Genomic DNA, 10398 nt, shown 5'->3' with positions numbered 1-10398 from the left:
CCCAGCGATGTCTTTAGTGAAACAACTAGCGAGTCAGTTTCCAGGAGCTTCGATTCAGGCAGCCAATCACACAGAGAGCCCCAAAGCCCCGCTCTCCCCGCCTGCTGTCAAGACCAAACCAAAATGGCAGCCCGGGGGCGGCCAGCAGCTGCAGTCCCCAGAGTTCCCACCTCCTCCTCCAGACAGCAACGCTGGCCTCCCTGCTCCTCCACCTCCTCCTCCTCCTCCTCCACCACCTCCACCTGTCACAGGCCTGACTCCGCCTCCTCCCCCTCTCCCTCCCGGAAACCTGTGTTCCCCCACAAGGAGGTCCCCCTCTGGCTCCTTCAATGGAGGCAAGAAGCCGCCTCCTACCCCGCAGAGGAATTCCAGCGTCAGGTTCAACGCCTCGGCTTCCTACGAGGAGTCGAGGAGGAACCTCCTGAGTAAGTTTGCGCCTGAAAGCGACGCCCCTCCTTCCTCCCTGTGTCCTGGATCCCCCTCCAAGGACCCCTCAGCTGGACCTCCTGCCCCTCCCAAACCGGGCAAGCTCAACCTGGCCAACCTGCCGTTGGCACTCCAGGCAAAGGTGAGCCAGGCGAAGCAATCCGGGGGGGGGGGACTTTCCTTCCCCTCCACCCGAGTGCTCCTACTTCCCACCTCCTCCCCCAGCCTCTGAGCTCTTCCCCCCTCCTCCACCTCCACCGCCACCTCCGCCGCCACCTCCTGGCAGCGATGCTCACACTAGTGGACCTCCAAGAGTAGCTGTGGTAAACCCCCAACCTCAAGCTCCGCCTCCTCCTCCGCCTGTCTCCCTTGTCAGCAGCTCTTCATGGGGGAAAAACTCGCTAAAAAAGACTCCCCCTCCAACCGTCGGGCGGCGCAGTAACACCACCCCGGAGCCGCCTCCGCCCACCTCCCCAAAGGGCGGCTCAGGCCAGCCTAATTTCCTGGAAGATCTCCACCGGACGTTGAAGAGGAAGTCGGTCGGCCGCCAAAGTTCTCTGAGCTCGGCCGGCGTCACGGCCAAGATGGACCCGGCAGGAACGATGGACGACATGGCGCTGCCCCCGCCTCCCCCCGATCTGCTCCTGGGCCAAGGAAAGCAAAGCAACGGGGGAAACGGCTTCACGTCCGGAAACATCTCAGGCTATGCAACGCTGCGGCGAGGGCCCCCGCCGGCCCCGCCCAAACGGGGGGACGCCACCAAACTGACTGGGGAGTGTTAGACTGTGTGATCACTTCCTTTTCGTTCATGTCCTCTGAATCCCAGCGAGGAACGACGGCAGTGTGTCTAAAACCCAAACCCGACTGGGATCAATGAGCGTTTAATTTGACCTGCTGGGCCTTCCGGGGGGGGGGGGCGGGATCCAGATCTGTGCCGGACCTCGTCTCGGCTACTCACACATCCGGATCGGTCCGCTCCGGTGCTGCACGGACCGCGTGTCTGAACAAACTGTCAAACGCCATCCAGCTGTCCGGCTGCGTGAGTGGACGAGAGAAGCTGCATCCGCGCGCGTGTGTGTGTGCGTGTGCGTGTGCGTGTGCGTGTGCGTGTGCGTGTGCGTGTGCGTGTGCGTGTGCGTGTGCGTGTGCGTGTGCGTGTGCGTGTGTGTGTGTGTGTGTGTGTGTGCGTGCGTGCGTGCGTGCGTGCGTGCGTGCGTGCGTGCGTGCGTGCGTGCGTGCGTGTGTGTGTGTGTGTGTGTGTGTGTGTGTGTGTGTGTGTGTGCGTGTGCGTGTGCGTGTGCGTGTGCGTGTGCGTGTGCGTGTGCGGCGTGTGCGTGTGCGTGTGCGTGTGCGTGTGCGTGTGCGTGTGCGTGTGCGTGTGCGTGTGCGTGTGCGTGTGCGTGTGCGTGTGCGTGTGCGTGTGCGTGTGCGTGTGCGTGTGCGTGTGCGTGTGCGTGTGCGTGTGCGTGTTGCGTGTGCGTGTGCGTGTGCGTGTGCGTGTGCGTGTGCGTGTGCGTGTGCGTGTGCGTGTGCGTGTGCGTGTGCGTGTGCGTGCGCGTGCGCGTGCGCGTGCGCGTGCGCGTGTGTGTGTGTGTGTGTGTGTGTGTGTGCGTGTGTGTGTGTGACTAGGAATGCCTTCGTATGAAATTATTTAATGACTGATAAATGGAAGTTTTTTGTTTTTGTAAGTCGGATTTTAAACTGGCCAGTCCGAAGAGGAAGAACATCCGGGTGGAATGTAAACAGGAAGCTGCATTTAAATATTACAAGAGTCAATCCTTCAGATCATACAGATCATGACGTGTGAAGAGAGGAAGCCTTATTTCCAAATCCTGCACAGAGGACACAGCAGAGCGGGGCGCTGCTTCCAAAGGTCAAAGGTCCAGCAGAGTCTGGAACCAAAACGGCTCACACGTCTGGATCTGGAGTCCGGGCTCCTGCTTGACTTCCGGACTTCCGATCGGATCCCTCAGTTTGTGTCTTTAACCGTTGCCGTCCGTCCCTGCCGTCTTCTTAATGTCACATGGTGTTACGAATCAGGAAGTGGAACGTACAGATTCGGTCGTGCCGTGGACCGAGTGGTTGGGCTGAATGTTTCTTTGGTGCCATTACTGCTCCTGATCCGGACCGAGGGTTCTGACTGAAGCAGCAATGCCTTAATGGTCAGGGTGCTCGTGCTGTCCTCGTCTGTCGTTCATATTTAAGCTCATTCAAACTGGTTTTCAGTGGGCTCTGCCGTCATTTATTGGCCCTTTTATATGTGCCACCCGAAGGCAGTGTAATGTTTCTTATAACGGGATGTTTGCTACAGTACAGTATGTAAGTTATTGATGTGCTGGGGGGGGGGAGGGGGGGGATGGAAGAAAAGAGTAAACGTGTCCTCCTGCATTTAAACTGAAACTCTCGATATAAATGTTCAAAGCAGACCTTTCATCCGTGTCCTCGTTTGTTCAAAGGTGCAGCGTCATCAGCTTCAGGGTCGAGGACAGACGGTTCAAAACTGAACCAGCATTGGGTATGTGAACCTTACACCCCCCCTAGCGGCTGCATCGCGCATTACAAACACGTGAACCTTACGCTCCCCCTAGCGGCTGCATCGTCACATTACACAAACGCATTTTAATAGTAATCATTAGTTTAAAGACTGTTTTAGTGAATAAATTATTATATAGGAAGGGAACACCACAATATGCAAATCAAGTTTTTATTGAACCGTAAAGATGGCTGACGGCATAGATGGAGTTTTTTTTGGGGGGGGGAATGTACACAGTAAATATGCTGGATGAAGTTGTTTATCAGCTGGAGCGGAATCAGTCCGGCCTCATCTTCTTCGGATGAGATGTCGTCGGAGTCGTCCGAGCTGTCGGCTGCACCGGAAAGGGCGTGGCTCGCTACGGCATCCTCCCGGTCGGGAGACACGAAATGTGTCGCCAGTCGGAGTTAGGTCGTCGAAGTCTGCATTTCGGGACTCGCCTGAAAGAGGAATGCCACTTTAATTCTGATAAATAAAATAAATCATTATTATTGCCGAAAACAGCAAATACAATACTTCCTGTTTAGTTTGTTGCGCAAGCCAATCATAGACAAAGGAGGGCGGGTTATGGCCCGACATTAGTCAAACGTGTTTCTCACCCGGAAGTAAAATATGCATTTTGGTTTTGTTTTTGATATTGCAATAAAAACTGTATGATAGCATTCTCAATTTGTCTATAATAGGTATTTATAATAGTATAAATACCCAGAGTTCTTCTTCGTGGTAAGAACTATTTCTGGAGCCAATGACAACGCATCATATGTTTCATCTTCCAGCTCTCGTTGCATTTGTAAGTTTCAGGTTCTGACTGGTGGTTCAGCAGGATCAGCGTTTGACCCGAGGTCTTGGGTGTATGGGTTCGAGCCTGACAAGGTTTGAGTTTTAAAAGGAAACCCTTTCAAGGCTGAACCAGGAAATAATTGTCAGAAAAATCTATTTTTTGGAAAATAAAGTCTTAATGGAACCTTCTGACAAATCTGTCAAAAAAAAAATCACATAAATTTCTATACATGTTCTATGATTTACATGTTTGCTAAATTTGATGGTTTTTTTTTTTTTGCCTTGTAAAATGCAGATGCTTGTGTTTGCTTGTTTAAAAAAAACAAAAGATATTTATGGTACACAAGTCTCAAAATCCTGAAACTCCGAGTGTATCGAAATACCCTTGAATTTAAAGGAGTAACATTTCCTAAATTGAAGAACCTGGAAGGACACATCTGTAATTTAATCAATCTTGGAGAAAATAAATAAAAATGCTGTAGGTTTCACTACTAAAAAATATTTTAGCCCTGAAGAGATAAATTGATATTAATATAAAAAAACTAAAAAGAAATTTTTTAAATATTTAGTATTATTTGCAGTATAATGTTAGAAGGCTGGTTAAAGTATAAAAGTTTGGCGCGGCATCCTCTAATTTGAAAACCTCGAGGGGAGCGATCGGGAAAAGTGTGATTTTGTGCGTATTAAATAAAACATGTTTCTCCGGAGGCAACGACCCAGTCAGAGGTTCAGATTCCCTGAAAATAGTCTGATCAAACCGGAATCGGGTCGGAAGCTTTTCCTTCAGGAGGATCGAGTCGCTGCTGATGCGGCGCTGGATTGGGTGAGGCCGGCAGGGCGGGCCTCACCCAATATATCAACAGAAAATAGCCTCAAGGTTATGCAGCAGGTTCGGGCACCACGTGATCGTGGGTTCGAATCCCACTGGTTTTCGTGCCACGGCCGGGAATCGGCGACCCAGGGTTTTTTTTTCTGGTTTTTCGTCACAAAATTGTAAAAACCTGTCGGGGCCCGAACCTGCAGTCGCCCCTTCCGGGTCCTGCTCCTCTACCCTTTGGGCCACAGAACCAGATCTGGGTGTCGCCCGGAGAGGGCGGGCATAAGACATGGCAGGGGCGTCACCTTCACAGACCTCTGTCAGACTCAAGGCTTGGAGGGTGAGTCGAAGCAGCAGATCAGGTAGAGGCAGCAAGGAGCAGCAGGTGGAGGATCAACTCAACTAAATTGAAATGCCAGCTGAGCTTCCAGGAGGAAACTTGTGCCCAAAACTTTTATCCTCCAAGAGAAAATTAAATAATACTTAAAATATATATATATATTTTTAAAGATTTTTGATCAAAGATTTATTAAATTACAAATGTTTATTTCAAGTTCTTCAATTTAGGAAATGTTACTCTTTTAATGTATTTTGATACATTCGGCTTTTGGGGATTTTGAGGCCAGGCAGAAGAACAGTCCGGCCGGGAGAGGAGCCTCATTCTTACGGATTGTCACAGAGAAATACTAAATTAGATTATTTTTTTCCCAAAAAAACAACCAAACACAATCATCTGCATTTTACAAACCCAAAAAAACTCCATCAAATTTAGAAAATATTCTGTAAATTATAGAACATGTAAAAAAAAATGTATGTAAATTTTTTTACATACATTTTTTAATCCAGAAAGTTCCATTAAGTCCTTATTTTCCAAAAATTTAATTTTTCTGGAAATTTCTTCATGGCTCAGGCTTTAAAGGGTTACCTTTTAGAACTCAAACATTCTCGGGCTCGAACCCACGAACACAGAATCTCACGCCAGACGCCGATCCTCCTGGACCACCAGAGAACTACCGGTCAGAACCTGAAATTTACAGATGCAATGAGAGCTGGAAAACAAAACACTTAAAAAAATAATCTAATCAGAGCAGAGCCCGGTCTTTACGAGGTCAGAGAGCGAGAGAGTCATTGTAGCGGGAGCAGCTAACGTTACACCCGAGCCTTCGGCTTGTGATTGGCTGATCTGGGAAAGCAAAGAGACACGAGCACCAATGAGGAGCAAAAACATGTTTCTCAAGGATTCAGACTCACGCTTGTTCTTACTCGGCTTTCGGGGGTCAGGAAGAGGTGCTGGTCCTGAGCTCAGCCCGTGAGGAAGGACTGGACCAACGGGCGCTTCTCTGGGCACGCAGGAACCAGGAAGCTCTCTGGAACACATGGAAGAATCACAGAAGAAGCCCGGCTGATGCTTTGAGGTTTAAGAGATCGTGTTTGGTGACGACCCACAAGGGCCGTTTCTAGCTTGGTGGGGGTTCTGGGCAAGATGCTTTTTGGGGGCCCCCCCGAGTTTGTCAAACTGTGATGAAGAGCTTCCTAACCCTTTAGATGTTCTACAAAGCTACAGTTAAAATCAAACATCTTAACCATCATCTAAATGTCAAGAAATAAATCAGATTGAATATTTATAAAAGTTGACCTTAGGAGGTCTCGATGAGCTTCAGCTTTGATAAGCTCCTCTCTGCTGATGCCACAGAGTGCAGGCGGTTCTCAGGGAGACACCCCCCCCCCCCCCCCCCCCCCGTGTCCTGCAGAGGTCGTCACACTGGTTACACAATTCCTGATCATCCAAGTTTTGGGAAATTGAGCAGAACTCCAAATCTGGCTCTTAATTCACTTCGTGTTTCAAACATATCCTTTCTGGATTCAATGGCCCTCTCAACAACATTCATTTCCTGACTAGTCTTTAGCAGAGGCCTGAGCTGAAGGGTCATTCTACGAGACGAGCGCCATTTGAGTCCACACAGTTTGATGAAGTGTATAAGGCACAAAAAATTACCAAAATGTGTTTCTAAAGCTTAAAAGTTTTAATTTAATTGTTCTTGTTAACATGATATATGAGTAAATACTATATTTTTTGAGCATGACATACTATTTTTAATCATTGTCATGAGAACACGGCCATTCTCACATGGGCATGGTAGCGTGCTCGCTATGAACGCACTCTTGCTTCAGGGTTTAGAGCGTTTCTTACAGAGCTGTTTGATACAGAAATGAGGAACGCTGTCCTGCAGCATCGGTTTGCTATTTTGACCAAAGACTGGCACAGATAGTTCATATAAGTGCCTGAGAACTGCATTAACTTATGGAAAAAGGGTATAATCTGGGACCTTTAAGCCACGCATACATTCATATCCAGAATTAACAAAAGGGTCTCATGTCAGATGAAGGCTAAAACCAACAGATCATATAAAGAGACAGAGTTTGTCCGTACCACCCCGTCACACGGAACCACCCCGTCACACGGAACCACCCCGTCACACGGAACCACCCCGTCACACGGAACCACCCCGTCACACTGAACCACCCCGTCACACGGAACCACCCCGTCACACGGAACCACCCCGTCACACGGAACCACCCCGTCACACGGAACCACCCCGTCACACTGAACCACCCCGTCACACTGAACCACCCCGTCACACGGAACCACCCCGTCACACGAAACCACCCCTTCACACTGAACCACCCCGTCACACGAAACCACCCCGTCACAGAGTCATCTTGTTAAAAAAAATGGAAATAGACTGAAATGGTTCAGAAATTAATGTTGAATAACATTCTTGTTTTGTGGACTAATGAAGGGACTATGTTTAATTCAAATTTTTAAGTCGATCTATATTTTTTTTGTAAAAACAATGACACCGTTGACATGTGAAATTCATATTTCACAGATAATGATCATAAATATGGAAAAAACTGATTAAATAACATACTGTCCATTGATTGTTTCCAAAAAAGGACATTTTACGAGCAGTAAAACATTTGATTTTTCTTTTTTTTTTAATGTACCATCACTCAAATAGTGTACATACTGTCCGTGACGGGGTGGTACAAAAATGGCTACAAGGTGTAAATCAAATGGATATTATTAATAAGGACTTTATGCCAGAGGTGGGAAAATATGTTTTCTTGGAGGATTAACATGTCCTTCACGTTGTGGGTTTTGAAAAAAGGAGTTTGCTCTGCATGAACATTTCACAAATTGCAAAGTGGAAATGGCACCCGTTTCGTGGAATGACCCTTAAAAGCAAAGCCAGTTCCTCTGGAATCAGTCAGAAATGTTTTTGCCTTTGAACCAACCTCCTATGCCAAACTTTGGGCTTCGACCTTGCTCAGAGGATCTGTCACTTTTTCCCTGACCTCCAACGCTTCCTTTATATTAGAGGCTTGCTACCGCACCGCCTCCGTGCTGTTAATACGGCTCTCCCACCTTGTTATAATCTGAATAAACTGGTCTGGAGTCAGTCCGTCATTCCCATGGCAGGACAGGACAACTTTCATGAAGCAAACATTAAAGCTGACTTTATGACGAGCAGATTCTAGCCGGCAGCTAGCTCACATTTATCCGACGCTAGCTAGCTCACATTTATCCGACGCTAGCTAGCTCACATTTATCCGACGCTAGCTAGCTCACATTTATCCGACGCTAGCTAACGCACATTTATCCGACGCTAGCTAGCTAACATTTATCCGACGCTAGCTAACGCACATTTATCCGACGCTAGCTAACGCACATTTATCCGACGCTAGCTAGCTAACATTATCCGACGCTAGCTAGCTAACGCACATTTATCCGACGCTAGCTAGCTCACATTTATCCGACGCTAGCTAGCTAACATTATCCGACGCTAGCTAACGCACATTTATCCGACGCTAGCTAGCTAACATTATCCGACGCTAGCTAGCTCACATTTATCCGACGCTAGCTAGCTAACATTATCCGACGCTAGCTAGCTCACATTTATCCGACGCTAGCTAGCTAAGCTAGTGGGTCGAATAAACAAACATCGTTTCACCTCCACCTCTCCAGCCCACGTCACCAACAAATGTCTTACCTTTATCCTTTGAACGCTTCTCTTCGTCGGTTTTCTTTTTCTCTATCCGCTGGGATAATTTCTTTTTGATGCCATTCCGGTTTGTTTTGTTTAATCCTCTTGCTAACGGGAATGACGGGGATCTGTCAATCATTCCCATCATACCTGTCGGCTGGCCGCTCCGTGCTGCCCTCCTGTGGACATAGTAGGTAACTACAAAAACATTGATGTAAAGTTAGACGCAGTTAGATGACCGACAGCTTCCGGCTATGACTTTCGACGGGACGACGATGTGAACGTGTCGCAGCCAAAACTGGATTAAAAATTCTGTAAACAACGCAGTGTTAAAAATGAGGAATTAGCACTACTGCAGCTCCTTTAACTTCGACTATTGCAGCAAAGACTGCAATAATGTACCCGACAGAGTTAGCAAAAGAAGCGTTCGTGCTAACAAGCTACTCCGTCAGGCTTCTGATCAGTAAAAAACTTAGCTTCCCTCTTGTGGCCAAAGTGAGTAACTACAACAGTAATAAAACGTCGCTCTATGCATTTAAATAAACACAAAAGCTTTAAGTACAACGTCTTAAGACAAACACAATGGTAACGTTGAACGTCGGAGCCCGTTATCTGTCAAACTCGTTATTGTGTGATCTGTAACCGTGCTGCCCTCCTGTGGACATAGTCGGTAACTACAAAAACATTGATGTAAAGTTAGACGCAGTTAGATGTACGATAGCTTCCGGTTATGACTTTCGGGACTCCTACGTCATTGTATCCAAGCCGAAGCTAAAAGTGGCTCTTATATTATATTATATTATTGACTCCTTTTGTGAAATGACTTTGTTGTGCTGGGTTTGCCATAGAAGAGTTTGACAGATAACGGGCTACAACGTTCATTGTGTTCGTCTCAAGAGGATGTACTTACAGCGTTTGTGTTTATTTAAATGCAAACGGAGCAATAGTCTCAGTTAGAGGAGCTACAGTAGTGCTAAATGCTCATTTTTAACACTGCGTTGTTTACAGAATTTTTTATCCAATTTTGGCTGGGACACGATCACGTCGTCTTCCCGTCGAAAATTGTAACCGGAAGCTCTTGTACACCGAACTGCGTCCAACTTTACATCAGTTTTCGTAGTTACCGACTATGTCGGAGTAAAAACCACAAAGATGTAACCTCTGTATGTACATTCAAAACTTTATTATGGAATACAGTGTAGAAAGCGTTTTCCCAGTCAATGCAAATGGCCGGCACAATATTACACAGTGGAAAACAAAACCAAGATATAATCCACAGAAAAAGAAAGAAATCCTGCTTCCTCTTCTACTCTACCGCCCCCTGCTGGGCTCCTAATGAGCACTCTGAAAACCACCCACTGCAGCCTCCACGCGAACGTTCCCACAGATCTTCCTCTTCATTACATAAAATAACAGCGTCAGAGGTCACGCTGCGTCTCTTTTGTTGTACTGTTGAGATGATGACTGAATAAAGATGAAAGGGGAACCCTTGCCTTGCTTGAATTGAAACCTCAGGCTCACATTTTAAACCCCGCCTCCCATTCTCTCGATGAACACCTCATCTTTTTACAGACTACAGCGCTCTTCCTCCGAGGAGTCAAGTGTGCTTCGACGGCAGCGAGGTGAGCAGCATGCCTGAGGAGAAAGAAGACGAAGGATGGAGGGTAGGAGGAAATCCATACAGCACGGCTGGTTATCCATCCGGAACCGCAAGTCATTTCCCCTTTACCTCACCCGCCCTCCTTCCTCCTCCTCCTCCTCCCGTCGGCACTCCACCTGTTCTATCAGAAGAC

The 10398-nt window shown here is 47.6% G+C and overlaps 1 protein-coding gene and 1 long non-coding RNA gene across 3 annotated transcripts in view; one reads left to right on the top strand and one right to left on the bottom strand.

Annotated features, from left to right (window-relative positions):
* The window catches only part of LOC137911859 (uncharacterized), a 12963-nt gene extending 11703 nt beyond the window's left edge, over window positions 1-1260 (top strand). The window contains 2 exon segments of the mRNA XM_068756203.1: window positions 59-598; window positions 600-1260. Of these exon segments, the coding sequence (XP_068612304.1) occupies window positions 59-598; window positions 600-1208 (1149 nt within the window). The 3' untranslated portion in view covers window positions 1209-1260.
* A 1572-nt stretch (window positions 1261-2832) lies between these two features.
* Window positions 2833-8804, bottom strand: LOC137912112 (uncharacterized). Of its 2 annotated transcripts, none has more exons than XR_011106162.1 (3): window positions 8612-8804; window positions 5808-5923; window positions 2833-3399 (listed from the first exon to the last, which is right to left on the bottom strand). It is a non-coding gene; the product is annotated as an uncharacterized lncRNA (long non-coding RNA). The 2 variants fall into 2 exon arrangements; XR_011106163.1 differs by having other exon boundaries at window positions 2836-3399; window positions 5820-5923; window positions 8612-8803.
* Window positions 8805-10398: the final 1594 nt, after the last annotated feature.

This window comes from Brachionichthys hirsutus, chromosome 24 (assembly GCF_040956055.1).
Source record: "Brachionichthys hirsutus isolate HB-005 chromosome 24, CSIRO-AGI_Bhir_v1, whole genome shotgun sequence".
NCBI classification, from domain to species: domain Eukaryota; kingdom Metazoa; phylum Chordata; class Actinopteri; order Lophiiformes; family Brachionichthyidae; genus Brachionichthys; species Brachionichthys hirsutus.
This window is presented reverse-complemented; position numbering and strand designations above follow the sequence as displayed.